At 60.7% G+C, this 17,221-nt stretch overlaps 1 protein-coding gene across 2 annotated transcripts; it reads left to right on the top strand.

The window, feature by feature from the left end:
- Positions 1-9,884: 9,884 nt before the first annotated feature.
- On the top strand, positions 9,885-15,873 carry LOC139085166 (uncharacterized). 2 transcript variants are annotated; one of them, XM_070631009.1, is made up of 2 exons: positions 9,885-10,195; positions 11,832-15,873. In XM_070631009.1, exon 2 carries the CDS (start codon positions 11,893-11,895, stop codon positions 13,138-13,140), a length of 1,248 nt encoding a protein of 415 aa, XP_070487110.1. In that variant the 5' UTR covers positions 9,885-10,195; positions 11,832-11,892; the 3' UTR covers positions 13,141-15,873. The 2 variants fall into 2 exon arrangements, with proteins under 2 accessions (XP_070487110.1, XP_070487117.1); XM_070631016.1 differs by having other exon boundaries at positions 9,959-10,195; positions 11,860-15,873.
- The last annotated feature ends 1,348 nt before the right edge of the window (positions 15,874-17,221 follow it).

The raw sequence follows: 17,221 nt of genomic DNA, 5'->3' as shown, positions 1-17,221 counted from the left end.
CCAATTAACATTGACACAAAGTTTCTCACAATTCCCATCAGTTCCAACCATAACTATGTGCAAAACGAGCTCCACAGCAGGGTTTCTGTTTTCTGTGTGAGCCGTTGTTCTCGGTCTGGAAAGAGGTCGGACGCAGTGTTTTGATGAGCACCGAGCAGATGTGATCTTGCCCTCTGGGTTCAGACCTGGGTGTGAGGGCCGGCTGGGCGCCCTGGGGCCAGGACCTGTGCGGCCGGAGCTGCAGCTTCAGGTCTGACTCACACATCTTCTGGCTCAGTGAAGAGACCTCAGAGCGTGTTGCTTCCAGCCACAGTGAACACTGTCGGCAAGGAGGGGCCTGGCCTTGGCCACTGGGGTGAGCTGGAGACACTGCTGGCCTTTGACCTCATGAGGGCTTGGCAGAAGGAGGAGGGTGCTGGGAGCAGACAGGGTTGTTTGGGTGCCTTCGCCCCCAACTTGGGGGACAGGAGCCCCAGGAGCCCCATCTGTGCAGTGGGGTGGCGGGGGAGAGTCAGCGACAGGCCCTGGCCCAGAGTCTAAGGACATGCAGCCCTTATGGGGACACTGAGCCCAGAGAGAGCACTTGTCCAGCTCAGCCAGAATGGGGACGGGACCCAGCTTCCTCCGACTACAGAGTCGTCCCAGTCTTTAGAGTGACATGCACGGTGGGGTCGGGACCAAATCTGGGCTTGGGCACAAGGCAGGTGACCTGGTGTGGTGGAGCTCCACTGGGAGGTCGGTGGAGGCTGTTGCTGGGGTGGGGGTCCCCGGCAGGGGTGTGTCGCCAGCGCTGGCCCGCCCTCGCGTCCCGACTGAGCCCGCATCACAGGCTCGTCGGCCCTAAGATCAGCTTCCCAGGAGGTAGACATGTTTCCCTGTCGCTAGCTTTGGGGAAGGGGCAGAAACACCACAGGGTGGTGGGCACTGGGCTCCCTGAGGGCACTGCCCCGCCAGGGTCTCGGGCAGGGCTGTGCTTAGTCTGTTTGCAGTGGACGCTTTCTGTGTAACTCTCCTCCCAGGAGGAGCCATGTCGGGACCAGCCGGGATCCTGCAGCTGGAAGCTGCCTGGCACCCAGTGATGGCCTCAGCAGCTGCACCAGGCAGGGTGTCCTCAGCCCTTTCTCTGGCTTTTCTCAAATCGCATTCAGACTTGACCTTGACCAGGGCGAGCAGCCCCCTCGTGGGTTCCTGCCCTGCCACTGGCCTAAGGTGCCAAGCAGTCTAGTCAGCACCAAACGGCCCAGGGGTGTGTCAGGATGGCACTGGGGCCACTGAAAAGGAACCCCTCACGTCCTTTCCGCCCTCTGACCTCACGGCCACCTGGGCCCGACCTCCTCCTAGTCCCACCCTCACACATGGGGCCACAGAAATTCTCGTGCACCTTGGTGGGGCAGTGGACGTCCTTCAATCCCTGGAGTGAATCCTTTGCAAGGATTGCCCAGGAAGGACCAGAGGCCAGTGCCTGGAGGGACACCCCAATCGCAGGCCTCCCCCTGCTCCCCAGGGCCTCAGGGCTGTGACCACGTGGTGCCTCCTCTTCCCTTTTGGTTGTGACTGATGAGGACACCTGGCCCTTGAGTGACCCCAACAACCTCCGCCACACCAGCCCGGGCTGTGGGCAGCGCACTCTTGTGGAAATTAGTAAAGAGAAACCTCATTTAAAATGGAGTCAGGGGGCCAGAAGGGAGAGCTCCCAGCAGCACCACTGGAGGTCTGTTACAGGAAAGACAGTCACTCACCAACCCCAACAGAAGTCGTCAACAGGAAAGAATCATCAATTACAGGGAGAAATGTACATTGCATCCCAAACAGAAATCAATGACCCAGCAACTCAGCCAATGAGAAACCATAACTGCGAGAACTCTGACGGACTTCTGTTCAAAACAACCCCTGCGAACTGCCTCCTTTTTCTCCATAAAATAACGTTCTTCTCCCTGTTTGCTGGATTTGCCTATAGTCTGCCACAGCACGCACGTCCTGAAATGCAATTCTTTGGCTATTCCCAAATAAACTCATTTTGTTGGTAAAATAACTGGCTGCTTTATTTTTAAGGTTGACACTCACGACAGGCCACTGGAGGAGAGCCCAGTGCCTGCTCCTCCAGTTGACAGGAAGCTGAAGCCGTGCTGACTCGCCCACTGGCTGCCCGACAGGAAATGCAGGACCCGGGGCAGCATCCTGCTGCAGCCTTGAACAGAGAGGAGGCCAGTGCCTGCTGCCCACGGTGTGAGCTCCTCAGGAGCTGAAAGTGAGGGGCAGTGCTCCATCGGGGGTGACACATGCCCCCCAAGCCTGCTGTGTGGACGTGGGGGCTTCCTTCCCTCCAGGATCTGGGAGGATCCAAGCCCCCTGTGTTCTGGGGCACAGCTCAGCATGGAGCAGGGCACCAGGCACAGCTTCTGACCATGGGCCCGCCTCTCTCCACCTGCCCTCACTTGGACTGGGCCTCCCTGGGCTGCGCAGGGCCCAGGGTCCCCTGCTGCCTCTCGGAGGGCTTGGAGGCACAGGACCGCTTCTACGGGGTCTGGGGGTGTGGGGAGTTGTGGGGGGCTAGGCCCTGGCCCAGGGGGATGGGGCTGCAGCCCACCTAAGGCCTTCCCTGGGCCTGGAGCTACACAGGTGCGGACACAGCTGACCACTGGCCCGATCATGGCAGGGGAGCCTGTCACAGGTAGAGCTGCCCCCAGCGTGGTTTTCCCTCTGTCCCCAAACACATCCCTGCTCGGCAGGCTGGGCCAGGCAGGGCTGGGGCTGGGCACACTGCAGCGGCTGTGTCCCCCTCATGGAGCCCAGCCACGCAGGACCAGTGGGCTGGGACACAGTGCCTGTGCTGGGGGCTGTTGGGGAGGGGAGAGATGTCGTGGGGGCTAACTCAGAGGCTGAACCAGGGATCTGGAAGCAAAGAGGACAAGGACGTCCGGCAGAGGGAACAGAGGCTTGGCAGAGCAGGTGGACTTGAGTGGAGTGATTGTCATGGCCAGAGCCCTGGGAGTGAGGGGCACCGAGGAGGAGGGGGCCATGGGAGCCTGGGAGGAGCCCAATCTGGGGACTCCACAGGCCAGCAGAGTCCCGATAACCCCTCAGGCAGTGCCCTTGGCATCCTGACACTGTTCAGAGGCTCAGACAGCAGCAGACTGAGGTCATCCAGTCCAGCCTTAACGGGAGGGAAGGAGAGGAGCCGCCCCGTGTCCCAGGAGCTGTGCCGGCCAGCCTCAGGAGGGGGAGAGATTCGGGGGGTTCAGGATCTGTCTGAGGGCCACGTGGAGAGTCGGGGCAGAGCTGGGTCACACCCTTAAAACTTCCGTTCTTCTTCAGCCCTGCTTGCCCTGCCTCAGACCTTGACAGCCACGGACTGAGAAACGGTGTGGCCACCAAGTGACCAGTCACCTGGTGCTGGGTGGGGCCACCCCGAGGGGACAGAACTCACCTCTTGTGTCCAGCCCTACACATCCTGATCTCAATGTTGGGAGCACAGTCTTGCTGTCCAGCCTCTGTCCTCACTAACCCGAGCCAGGGAGCCCTGGATGACCCGGCAGGCGGTCAGGCGTGGACACAGCTCCCCCACCAGGCAGGGACCAGCTGAGAGGTGGCCTCCCTGTTAGCCCCCTGGCTCCAGGGAGTCCCGCCAGGCTCCTCCCAGGGATCCGACTTCCTCCTTAACCCTGCGGCTCCTGCAGCTGCCTGTCCTCCGAATTCCAGGCCTATGGAGAGCACGTCTGCCCTGCTGGCCCCACGTGGCATCCCACAGGCACCTCACCAGCTTGCTCCAAACAGACCCAATCTTCTCCCCCGCGAAGCCCACGTGCCCCAGCTAGGCTTTCCCGACCCAGGACAGGCTCATGTGGACCCTCCAGCTGCCTGACAGCCCGTCTCCTCCTCCCACATCTGACCATGCCCAGACCCGAGACCGTCCTGTCCCTCCAGGCCCCACGTGTGACCAACTGCCCACATGCTGGCAAACCAGGCGTGTGGTCCCAGCTCCTGGCCAGCACCTGGCCCAGGTCCACCTTCTCACCTGGCCCAGCATGGCCTCCACCACGCTCCCCTCTCCTGATCCCTCCCCCACCTCATCACGCCTGTTTCCTGTTAAGGCATTTTTATTATGAAAAGTTCCAAACACACACAGAGCACAGCCTCGTGTGTGTGTGTGTTAGGGCCAGACGTGGCAGTGGTTGCCCCAACCCGCCAATGCGATCCACGCCGGCACACCGCAGCCAACTCCAGACCTGGCGCCCACAGCAGGTCTTTCCCTGGAGAGCCCCCAGCACCCAGACTGCTCGAGGGCACCAAAAGCCCTGGTGGGAGGGACGAGGGGACAGAGTCACATGGGACTGCATGGCCCTGGGGGCTTCTGGGTCATTTCAGGATGCAGTTGGAGACCTCTGCTGCGCCCCAGGCACAGATGGGGGACAGGTGTGGCTCAGGAGAACCAGGGACAAGTTGCTGGGTCCTCACCACCCGCTCTCCTGGCTGCAGTGTTTACCCAGCGCCCTCTAGCGGCCTGGCCCCGCAGACCCCAGCCACTGGGACCACACCTCTGCACAGCGACCCAAGAAGGGGCTCCCACAACACCCCATGTGCATATCCCAGGGCCAAGGGCCCAGAGCTTCCCCTGAATCGTGTCCCTGGGACCAGATGGGTCCACACTGCTACTTTCAGGCAGATTCACAGGGGGATGGCCCAGAACGTGCCCACCTGCAGCCCTGGGCCTCACTGGGCGTCCACTGTCAGGCACAGGGCTTACCAGCTGCCTTGCTGAGAGATGCTGTGACCCCAAAGAGATGGTCCAGGGGTCAGGGTGTGCAAGGGCCAGTGGCCCTCGGACTCTCCCAGGACTCGGGAGACCCAGAGCCAGCCTGGCTGGAAGGGCAGGCGGGGGTCAATGCTGAGCAGGAGGCCCCAACTCTGGCCAGCAGCCTGGAGATCACCAGGAGCTGTCTCAAAGCACCGGCCTGCCTTCCTGGCACTCTCCTCCCACGTGGCTTCCTTCCCCCACCATCCTCCGCTCTCCTTTCCTGCCACCAGCACATTTAGGATGACCAGGGCCTGGGCCTGCCCAGCCTGTGAGAGGGATGGGCCGGCCCATGGCTGCCCTCAAGAGGCGGCTGCCCACTGCTGACTAGAACTCGCTCAGAGCCGCTCCTGAGGTTCAGCAGGGACTCACAACCCAGTGGCAAGGCCCTGTCCAGGCTGAGTTCTCCAGGAGGCCAACGAGGAGAAGACAACATATGCTAAAGTCCTGCAGCAAGAAGATCCCAGAGGCTATGTTGGGGTGGGGTGGCCGGAGAGGTGGGCAGGGAGGAGTAGAAAGTGGGTGACACCCCAAGTGCCCCCTGAGAACTCACTCTGAGTGGGAATGTGCTGACCTGGCAGGAGCACCTGTCCCAGGAGAGGAGGCAACTCAGACAGGGCTGGAGTGGGGGGGACAGCTGTCCAGGAGGGTCGAGGGAGGGGAGAGGCTGCACAGGGGGATGGGAGAGGGGCCTGGGAACCCACGTGGGAGCCTGGAGGGAGGTACCAGCCAGGTTCCATCAAGGATACGCAGATTTTTTCTTTTTTTAGTGAAGAAGATTTGCCCCGAGCTAACATCCATGCTAATCTTTCTCTATTTTCTAGTACGTGGGTCACCAACACAGCGTGGCAGCTAACAGAGCAATGTAGGTCCACACCTGGGAACCGAACCAGGGCCACCAAAGCTGAGCAGGCGGAACTTAACCAGTAGGCCACCAGGGCTGGCCCAAGGATATGCAGATTTGAACCCACCTCTGCAGGCATCTTCTTGGGGATGCTCCAGGACACACCCCACCCTGACCCCCATCCCTGTCCTGGGCCTGTGGTCATTACAGGAGGAGACAGAGGAGGACATAGAAATGAGTCACATGTCCCCTCATGCCCACTCAGCCCTCACCCAGCCCTGGGACCCTTCCCTTAATTCAAAACAGACTGGGGCACAGCAGGCGATTTCCTTTCTCTTCCTACAAAGCCCCTTCTGATCTTAGGGGCGAAGAGCCCAATGCAGCAATCCAGGCACACATCAGATCAGCAGACAAGCTCAGAGGGCAGTTTCCAGTCCTGGAGATGTTTCTTCCTGTGCCCTTAGAGCCCTGGTGCATTCTGCCCCTCAGGCACAGGATTAATTTTGCATTGTTCCAACTCCGGGCCAGGATTCTTGTCTCCCTGGAACCTGCTGCTGCATAGGGGGCATCTTCTCACGTCACCTGCCTGGGGAGGAGTTTTGTCTCCATGGCCCCTAGCAGCTTCATGTGTCTCCAGTGGGACAAGGCCCCTGGGACTCACGTGCAATTGTTCTTGAAGAGAAAACAAAATTTTTACTTACCTCACTGAAACTATTAATAGCTAATGTTTTCACTAAACCCCGTTAAAAGGCAGAAGAGCTACTGTCGGTGTCACAATCCAATGTACACATCAGGATAGATGTGGAGAGGGCTGATGGCCACTCTGAGTTTATTATAACCAGCGTTTCAATATATACATAGTTTACAGCTGTTGAACATACACAGGTGTTCTGGACAATGTAATTATCGAACGCCAAGAATTCTTAGTGATTTCTCAAGGAACCTTCCCTCGGCCTCTGTTTTGACATTATCATGTTATTTCTGTGCTCGTATATTTTTATCTCGGAGCATGCAAGGCCTCCTAGGCAACGGCCCCTCCTGCTCCCGATATCTCGTTGTCTCCATCTGTGCCCCCAGGAGACCATGCCAGGCTTAGGTTGCCCCGCCCTGGAGGTCTTACCCTTCATTGGCTAACCGGCCTTCTCACCTCTGGGTCACAGTTTGTTGGCAAGCCTTTTCCAGTGATTATTAAGCCTTCCTGCGTCAGGGGCGGCTACAGCCACGTGGGCGGCTCCTTGAGTCAGGAGAAAGCCAGGCGGGGCAAAGAGCTCCAGCACCACCCCCTGCATCATGGGGCCCAGACTCCCTCCTCAAACCAGTTGTGGGACCTGCTCTGTAGGTCATGGCCTCCCCAGGGTCCCTGAGGGAACCCACTGAAGACACTGGGGGAGCATGGAGTCCTTGCCAGAAAACTCCTGAGAACAGTGGGCGGCTCATCAACCACAGGACACTTTCTGGGCTGACCGTGGGAGGCCTGGCCACCTTCTGGGGAAACAGGAGTGGGTAGGCAAAGGGCGCTATGGGGTCAGGAGGGTCCCTCAGCTCTTGAGTGAGCCCCCAGGAATCCAAAATCCAGAGGAGAGCTCAATGCAACCTCCCCACCATGCCCCAGGCCAGGAGGGTGAGTGCTGTTGCACCTGAGCTGGGGTCCCGGGTGGGCAATGACTGGAACAGGGGGCCTGGCCTCAGTGGCTCCCAAATTCCCCAATCCAGGGCTTGCCCCCAGTCATGACCCCCACCATCGCAGGCAATCACCGTTTTCTTGGATTTTTCTTTTCAAATTACACACAGCCCCAGAGTCTGACCTCCCCAAACACCCAAGATGACCAGATCCTGTGGGAGGAGCAGGGTCTTCTTTGGAGAAAAAGAGCAGCCAGATCCCCTTACACTGCCTGGGCAGTCAGCACAGCCCCCTCCCCACCTCTCCCCTTGCTCCCTCCTCCCTTCCCCTTCCCCCCTCCCCATCCTCCCCCCACCTCAATTCCCAAAAACTGCCTGTCCTGAGAACAGACTTTGATAATCAATAAACTGTCAAATGGTAGGGAGGCAGGAACAGGATGCAGAGACCCAAAAGGCAGGAGCCTTGTTGTCTGATCGGGTTGAGGGACACTGGACTCAGAGAAGGGGGGACAGGCCTCCAGAGCATCACAACCCACTGGGAACTGGTAACTTAAAAAGAAAATTCACCTGTTATTTTACCCTTAAAATGAGTTTTTTGGGGAATAGCCAAAATAATTACAATGCAGGATGTGCATGCAATGGTGAACCATAAACAAATCTAGAAAATAAAAGAGGGAACTGCTTTTATAGAGAAAAGAGGGGAGAGGAAGCAGCTGTTCTAAAGGAAAGTCCAGTGGGGGAGAGTAACAGTTCAGGGTGGCAACAGCTTCTCATTGGCTGGGCTGCGGCATTTCTCATTGGCTGAGCTGTGGTGTTTCTCATTGGCTGGGCTGTGGTGTTTCTCATTGGCTGAGCTGTGGCATTTCTCATTGGCTGAGCTGTGGTGTTTCTCATTGGCTGGGCTGCTGCCAGGTAGGAGAGAAATCTTCCTTCACAGTAAAATGATCGTGCTTCCTGTGGGAGATGCAGTGTCCTCTCTTCCTGTTTGGTGTAGTTGACATGTGGGATGGGGGTGACAGCTCCCCCTGCAGGCCTCCCACCGACCTGAGGTTTAGCTGAGGTTTCTGTCATTCACTTCCTCAGAACCTTCTGGAGTGCTGTCCCAGGGGGCTGCCTGGGTGGGCGAGGGCAGGAGTTGGGGACAAGAAGGCAGTGCCTCTCAGGGCCCTGAGTTCTGGGGCCTAAGCTGAGTGGGGCACAGGTGGCAGACGTGCCCTGAGAGTGCTGACCAGGTGTGTCAGGAGCCAGGTGTGGGCTGGGTCCCAACTGGCCGGGTGCCTGGACTGCTGCCGGCCCGCCCACCCAGCCAGCGTCCCAGTGACCTGCGCCTGGTGGGGGTGTCTTCCTGCGGCTGAGCACTCGGAGGAGGGGGAACAGTGGGCCAAGGAGGGTTGGGGCTCCGACTCCCCCACAGGCAGGCGGGACCCTGGGGGAGTGTGGCGGGGAGGGGGCAGGAGCTGATGCCCAGGCCCCTGGCCGTGGCCCTCAGACCCGGCCAGCCCCAAACTGGAATCAGAGCATGGGCAACACCAGCGAGGAGGACTAGGGGTCGGGGTGCTTGCAGCCGGAGGGACCCTGGACCCCCCAGGGCGCTGATCGATCAGGTGGGGAACCAGAGCGCTTTGCAAAGAGCAGAGTTATTGACCTCGGAGGGGAGTTACTGGGGTATGTGTGGGAGGGGCATAGGGAGTCAGCATCCAGGCCTCACTCTGCCCGCTCCCCCCATTCTGCCTATGGCAGGTACCTGTCCCTAAGCTGGGCCTGAGGAGGCCGTGTGTGTGTGTGTGTGTGTGTGTGTGAGTATATGAGTGTGTGGGTGTCTTGTGAAGTCCTCTGCGGTGCCCCTGAGTCTCCCAGTGGCTCCTGCAGGGAGATGAGGTCTGGGGTCACACCTGCAGAATTGGGTGAGTGTGACCCCCGGGCAAAGGGGCAAGTGGTGTGTATTGGGGAGGGATCCAGGGTGGTGTGCAGAGGAAAATCGGGGTCCCCAGGTGCTGCACCCTGAGCCAGGAGTGGGGTTGTGCAGCCAGGAAGGGCTGTGATTGGCAGACTGACCTGCCCAGCCCCTGGGGTTGGGCTCCCCAGGCTGTGGGTGTTAGGACTGCCCTCCAATGTTGCCCCTGCCCGTGGGGCACCCTGGAGTTTTATGTCCTGGCGCAGGTACCAGGAGCAAAGAGCAGTGGAGCTGGAGTGTGGCTGTTTGAGGAGGGTCTCGCAGCAGCTGGGGTCTTCCCTTGGAGGGTGCTGCCAGCCCCGCGGATGTTGAGAGTGCACTCCTACCCCTGACCCCAGCTAGGCCTGCCCTGCTAAACCCAACCAGGAGCTGTGCCAGCCACCTGCGGCCCCTCCTGTCACTTCTTACAGCTGGAGGGCCTGGCCCAGTGTCCAGCAAGCTGCAGGGCTCCAGCCAAGACGCTCTGTGAGGGCCCAGCATCACCATCAGACGGATTTCGAGAGCTTCCCAGCCATCTTGCTTCCAGTTTGTAGACCTGCTGGGTCAGTCGGCGTCTTTCCCAGCAGGGGCATCAATTGCCACTTGTTCCACTCAAACACATCCCCATCTGGTGCTCGGTGACTTCCTCAATCTGGTTCCTTCTTTTATTTTCCCACTTAGCAGAGATCCTTCTAGAAAGTGTTGGCCACAAACTTCCTTCTGTCTGGGGGCAGCTCTGGGCTCCCTGGCTGCGCCCTGGGCCTCCTCTGAGGACTGGAGTGAGGAGCAGGCAGTGTGGGTGGCCAGTACTGGCCACCGACAGCCTGTGATATTCAGGCCCTTGGTGCCCAGAACAGGGCCTGAGTCACCGTGCGCAAGGACCCAGTGAACAAGCTCCACACGCCTTGTCAGCGGGAGATTCGGTGGAGAAGGAGCAGGCAGCTGCCTCGAGTAGGCCAGGACACAGCAGAAGGAGCGCACTCCCGTACCCGTTTGGAGCGTGCCGGTGAGAGATGTGGGGGCCCCGAAAGACCAGGCTTTCCAACTGTGTCCCCCACAGCCTCACCCATCTGACTCTTAGCTGCCACCTCCTGGAAGGGACGGGGTGGGGGGCTTGGGATGGCGTCCAGGGCACGTGGGCTTCCTGGGCAGGACGGGCAGGCAACGTAGCTTCTTCCAAAGGCTCCAGCTGGGCTTTTCTGGGCTGGCTACGGGGCAAGCACCCTCTCTGTCACCACTGGTGCTGGAGCCTTCCTTGCGGCTGCCGGGCAGAGGAGGTGGGGCCCCAGAGTCCTCGTGGAAGTGGCAGTGGGCATTCAGGCTTCCTCCTCTGACATTTCCCAGAGGTGCTGCTAGAGGGCATGGGGGCCTTGCAGGGCTGGCCTGGCCCCCATGACCCCGTCCCTGCTCACCCAAGTGGGGAAGGTTCTCAGCCGGGGGCCACGGGGTAGAGTGACAGCACAGCCTGCTTTCTGCCTGCGGAGCCAGCTGCATGGGGTTTGCAGGGCTCCAGCAGGCAGGGCCGCTTGCTGGGGCCACTACAGCTGGTTGTGGGCACACGAGGAAGCCCCCAGCAATGAGTCCTGGGGAGCTGGTGCTCACAAGCTTTCCTAGAAACAAGCAGACAGACCCCACATGGCAGCAGTTCAAGCTCAGCCCTCAATCCACAGAGTATGAGCAGCTGGATCTTGATGTGAGGGTCTTGAGAAAGTTCTAGTGCTTTCTGGAAAGTGTGACTGCCCTTCCTGGAGCAAGCATTTCGGAGGAAGACCCCTCTTAGTTTGCTCAGGCCCCATAACAACAGCACAGGCTGGGGCTGAAACAGCAGTCACACGTTTCTCACAGTTGTCGTGTTGGGGGTCCGAGCTCAGGTGTCCTGTGTCGGGTTCTGGTGAGGGCTCTCTTCCTGGCTTGCGGACTGCCTCCTTCTCACTGTCCCTCACAGTGTGCAGAGGGTGGGGGAGCTCTCTAGGGTTTCTTGTATGAGGACACTAATACTGTCATGAGGACTCCACCCTCTCGATGTAATCATGCCCCAAGGGCCCACCTCAAACTCTATGACCTTGGGGGTTAGGGCTTCAGCATACGTATTTTAGGGGGACACGGTCATTCAGTCTATAACAATCCCTCATGAGTGACCACATGAACCGCATCTGATGAGAGAGAAAGGAGTGGAAGGTGTGGCCACCGTGTGCCCCCACCCTTTCAAAGCCAGATGTCTTGTGGACATCACCGAAGTCCCCCAGATGAGAACAGTGGAGGCCGAATCCTCAAGTGCACTGGAGCAGGGGGTCCCTGTCACTTGGGTTTGGTAGAGACCCAAAGGCGGGCAGAGGAGTGAAGATTCATAGAGGAAAGTGGGGCTCAGGGCTGCCCTGATGGGGGCTGGGGGCCCAGGAGGCTGGGACGGGATCTAGAAGCACGGTGTCCTATGATGGGTTCAGGGAACATTTTGACTTTCTCGGGTGGGTCCTGAGTTGGAAGGGGAAGCTGTAACCAGGGGAAGCTGGCGGTCACTGATGGTGTCCTGGGGGTTTCGGCTGGTTGCTGCAGGGGTCCTTTGCAGCTTCCTGGACTGGTTGCTGCAGGTTGTGGACCTGCTTCCATCTTTATCGGTGGTCTGTCCTTGTCCGTCTGTCCAGTCTGTCTGTCTGTCCTGATCTCTTGCAGCCTGAGGGCAGTTTTCTCTGAGACCAGAGGCAGATGCCGGGGGCAGCGCCCATGGATTCCTGTCCCGGGGAGGAGGGTGAGGCTCTGACCATCCCTCCACTGAGGCTGAGCGAGAAGTTCCACCTGTTTGTGAGTTATAGCAGCGTGGACGCCACGTGGACCCACGGGCTCATCAGCCGCCTGGAAGCAGACCACATGGGGCTGAGGGTCTGCCTGCACGAGCGGGACTTCACCCCGGGCAGGAACGTCCTGGAGAACATGGCGGAGTGCATCCACCAGAGCCAGAAGGTGCTGCTGGTGCTGAGCCAGGATTTCGTGCAGAGCCGGTGGTGCCTCCTAGAGGCCGACCTGTCACTCTTTGGTTCCTGCCTTGAGAGGAAGCCGGTCGTCCCGATCCTGCTGAGGCCCTGCCGGGTCCCGCTGCACCTCAGCCACCTCACCTACCTGGAGGCCACAGACAGCCGCTTCTACAACAAGCTGGTGCAGCTCCTGTGCACGCCCAACCACCAGGTGGCAAGCTCCCCGCGGGCCCTGCGCCCTACCTCCCCCCTCTACAGCGGCAAGCCCCTGCTGACCCTCAACTGCATCAACAGGGACAGCCTGCCCTCCTGGAGGGTGGGCACCTTCAGCACCCTGGTCGTCCCGGACCCCTTGAAGGAGGTGTTGGAGGACCCTGAGGTGTACAGGCGTGCCGTGGGCATCCTGAATGGGGTGCAGTCCCCCAGGTCCTGCCTCCGGTATGTGGGCTGCAGAGTCACGCTCGGCATTCTCCTCATCTTTCTCTCCATGGGATCGATTATTCCCCCCCTGATTTTGGGGCTCCGTCCAAACCCTCCAGCTCAGCACCTCCTCTTAATCGCCGCCAATATATTTTTCTGTCCCCTCCTCCTGGTCCTAGCAGTCAGCACCCTGTGCTGGTTCAGAAGGTTTTCTAAGAGGAAGATGCGGGAGGTGGTCCTCAGAGTCGGGGAAGCCAACCTCCTGCTGGCGGGCCACTCGGTGCTGATGGGCTGTGAGACCCTCAACAAGCTGCACTTTGTGTACGTGCTGCTGGGGGACTGCAGGCGGGTCTTCCTGCAGGCCTCCGATGGCGAGGCCCTGTTCCGGGAGGCCCTCTTGCAGTTCTCCTGCAGCTATGCCTGCTGCCTTGCCCACGCACACTTCCCCCTGTGCAAGGACGTCGCGGGAGCACGGGGCCACCAGGAACTGGGCCTGTGCTTCTGCCAGTTCGTCTCTCTGCAGTTGAAGAGACGTGGGGGGCTCGGGGTCAACCCTGTCTGATGGCGGGAGGGGCCCCAGAGCGGCACCTTCTGTTGGATGTCCAGCTGCCCCTCGGCTGGCCCTGCGGACATGGCTGCCATGAGGCCTGGATGATGGGCCTCTCGCCTCTGTTGACTGTGCCAAGCAGGCGGCCTCAGCCCCCGACCACCCAGAGGACCCCACAGCCTGCTCTGAGGGCAGAGGTGACCGCCCACAGCCCACCAGGCCTGTGTCCTGCTCCGGCCTGACAGCTTGGGGAGGGGCTTTGGTCAAACCACCTGAGCATGGGCTGGGGAAGCAGCAGGCTCAACTCGGGACCCTTCAGGTCCCCTTAGAAACTGGCCCACTCCTTGGCAGAGGACAGTCACTGCCCCTCTCTGGATGGCCGGTTAGCAACCAGGGGGCCGGGGCGGAACGCCCTCTCTGGGCAGCTCCTCCAGGCTCCTGCCCCTCATGCTGGAACACGGGGACAGGGAGAACAGGCCAACCCCGAGGGACTGGGCCGCTCACCCTCAGCCTTCTGGGCGCCGACACTCACACACCCCCCGTGTGCCCCCGCCGTCCACGCTGAGCCCTCAAGGTGCCGGCCACAGCTGGCCTTGGCTGGAAATGGGGAAGCTTGCATTTGCCTCAGCTTCGACACCCCTTCAGACCTCGGTCTGCATGTGGCCGCTGACTGCTCGCCACTCCTGCTCCTGCCCTGCTCCCTGGGGCCTGGCTCCACCCTGCCCCGGAGGGAGGAGGTGTGCCTGGGGCTGGAGGCTGGCGGGGTGTCCTCTGTCCTCCTTTCTGAGCTCAGGTCTCAGCATTTCTGCTGACGCTGCTCAGAACAGAGGGGCGTCTGTGGGATGTGGACGTGGATGGGTCCTGGATGCTGGAGACACAGCAGCGAGCAGCACGAGGCTGAGCTGTGTGGCCCCGCAGGGCTCTGTCCCACAGGGGCGGGGGGAGTGAGGCCCCCACACCTCATACCTGTGCCCAGTGGGCTCCACTCAGGATCCCCAGAGACCCCCTCAGCTCCAGCCCTAAGCATCAGGGCAGGACCTTGGAGGTGAGGGGTGGCCCTGGGGCTCTGCCTTGGGCCTCAGTTTACCTGTCTGTGAACAAGCAGTGGCAGACTTGAGGTCTATGCTACCGATGCTCCCTGCACCCTCAGGGAGTCCTCGGGCCCTGGCCTGGTGCTGCGTTGGCGAGAGTTTAGCTCAGCTTCTGTGGTTTTGCTGCCCTGCATCCATTTTGTGTGGCCAAGTGGCCTGCAGGGGCCTTAAACCAACCAACCCCCTCCACAACCACCCGCCTGCAAGTGCAGGCCCAGAGGGGAGCCACATGGTCACAGTGGGTCCGCTTCCTGATGTGACTTCCCCAAGAGCCCTCATGAGCAAATTTCCCCCTCCCACGACCTTGCCCTTGTGCGCCCCTTAGATGAGACCCCGTGGGGCTCGCCAGACCTACTCTTTTGGTTTGAATTGATGGATCCAGCCCTGGCCCGGGAACCCCAAAGCACTCCACCCCCAGACCTACTATAGGCATGTGCTCTGTCTGCCCGCTCTGTCTGCACCCTGCCATGGCCCCCCCACCAGTGGCCTTCTGAGGCACAGCATGTTCCTCTGTAGGACTCGTGAGCAACAGACTTCTCTACTTCCATTCCTCTTGTGGTCTGTTGTTGAACCGTGGCTCACATCTGGCACCCTGCACCCTACTTAGCAAGAGTTCATTGAGCAAAGCCTCATGCCGGCATCCTGCTGGAAGCTGGCACAGAGGCTGGACCTTGTCCCCGGGCCAGGGCTGCAGGGGGAGGGTCTCCCTTGGAGGAGACTGACCAGCAGGCAGGAGTGTGAGAGGCAGATAAGGGGGACTCTGGGCAGGGGACAGTGTGAGCACTGGTGTCAGGGAGGAGCCCAGACCCTCAAGGACCCCCAAGGATGGGTCCTGACATGGCGTTCTCCTGTAGCCGATAGGGCCCAGCTCCCCTGCACACTTAAGTGTTGGAAGCTGACTGGGAGCCAGCATGGCCAGGAGGTGGACACTGCCAAGTGGGCAGAACATCCTGTGAGCCCTGGGGCTTGCTGGGCAGCTTCGGGTGCTGGAACTTTCTTGGGGGCAGTGCTCGGCACCAGGGCCCACCCCAAGGGGTCCTATATCTGGTCTGTGAGATATAAGGGGCACGATCTGGGCCCCACACGGAGAGGGAGCGTCACGGGAGCAGTGGGGGCTCCTGCTGCCTTCCAGGGCCCGCTTGGACTCCACTGGGTCCTCCATCCCCAGGAAAAGTCATGGCGCAGGGCGAGGACCCCAACAGGCCCACCCACACTCACTCTGGGCCGGGGCCAAGCTCGGAGACAACACAGTGGTGTCCATAGACACAGAGAGGCTGGCGTGGCCTAGAGTCCTTGAGAGTCCACTCGGTGCCCAGAATGTGGCTGTGCCAGAGAGCGCCAGAGCGCCAGGCACAGAGCTGGGCAACTGGCCAGGCCTTTTGGGTCCTGGGGTCCTGGCTGCAGCCCTGGGAGGCCTGGGGGAAGTACCCAGGGGTCTGGGGGCCGAGGCCTAGCTGTGTGCACACACTCACACACACGGCCCCACGGCCCCTTGGGCAAGGCGCATGGTGACAGTGGCATTCCTGCCCCGTAGCGCAGCCGAGAGATGGTAGGATAGACAAAAAGGAGGCCACAGTCTGTTACTTCAAAGGGCTGAGCTTTTTAAGTCATGAAATAACACATTTGTGCACACAATAAAGGGAAAACATCTAAATGAGCCATTTCATGGGATGGTTGGTCTTCCGTGCAGCTGTGGGGAACCCAAGTCCCTTTCATCTTGTTCCCGGGACATGACACCAAGGAGGCTGTGTCTGCAGGACCCTCATCCGTCCCTCGGCCTGAAGCCCCGCCTCAGCCAGCCCCTTCTCCAGCTCCCCATGTGGCGTCTGGTTGCCCCCGATTCCTGCGCAGATTCCCCTCCTGGGGCTGGGCAGTGTCGGGCTGTGGGGGATGCTGGACCTCAAGGGGTGGTCTCCTCAGAGTGCAAGGTCTGGAGTGAGGGTCTCTGGGGCCCCCAAGCACCCGCCCAAGGGCTGTGTGACCCAGGCCTGTGGCTCCAGAATGCCGGGACCCCAGCCCAGCTCCCAGCAGCGTGGACACAGGGCTGCCCCAAGTCACACCACCTGCCCTGACCCCTCAGCCTCACAACCCGCACCAGCAGTCAGCATTTGGGGGTCTGGAGGGTCCCTGTCCTCAGGCTGCTGGAGTCCCTGCCCCCAGGAACACCTGCTACATCCAGGAGCAGCAGCCTGCAGAGGGGAGTGGGGAACAGAGGCCACTGTGTGCCCAACCTCAGCTGTCAGCCCCAGGCCAGTCCCCTATCCCTGACCCAGGAGAGCCCCCAAATGCACTGCCCTGGGCAGGTGAGGAAGGAAGGACCTTGGGAGCTCCACCTTCCTCCGACGTCCTGGGAAGCACCTCTGGTCCTGGGCTGGGTCTCAGCAGGCTGGGGCCTGTGGGCCCCAGGGAGGGGCTGAGGTTCTGACCAGCCCTGGGAGCCCCTCATGAGGCTAGGGGTCATAGATGCCACCAGGGCTCCCTAGGCCCCTCCACTGACCCCCCCTGGCTGGCCTCTGCCCTGTGGGTCAGGTGAGCCTCACCATGGACAGTGGGATGGGCCAGAGCTGCCCTCACTGCAGTCCCCCCGGGGGGTCAGAAGAAGGCTGTTCTGGACCTGCCCTGGATGGCCTGGGCGTGGGGTCTGAGGCCACGTGCAGAGTCGTCTCCTTATAGGTCCACCCTGCAGACCTGGGCGGGACTGTGGAGAGGCCGGCAGTTGAGCACCAGGCCCAGCCGGGAACAGAGCGTGAAGGTGGCCCCAGCTGCCTCGCTGAGAAGCCAGGGGCTCTCCAGATGCAGAAGTAGCTGAGGGCCATGTTGGCCAAGGAGACACCTGGAGCCGCCTGCTGCTGTGAGAGGACCGGCACAGGGGACAGGGCGGTGAGCACCCTCATCAGGGTGCCCTCAGCAGACGACACTGAGGAGCTGATGGGCGTTGGCACTTCTGGCCGAGCCTTGCTGGCCTCAGGGGCCTTGGAAACCCTGCTGCTGGGTGAGCGGCAGAA

The sequence above is a fragment of the Equus przewalskii genome, chromosome 1 (assembly GCF_037783145.1).
Source record: "Equus przewalskii isolate Varuska chromosome 1, EquPr2, whole genome shotgun sequence".
NCBI classification, from domain to species: Eukaryota; Metazoa; Chordata; class Mammalia; order Perissodactyla; family Equidae; genus Equus; species Equus przewalskii.
The sequence above is the reverse complement of the archived record's forward strand: the minus strand, read 5'-3'. Positions and strand labels throughout refer to the sequence as shown.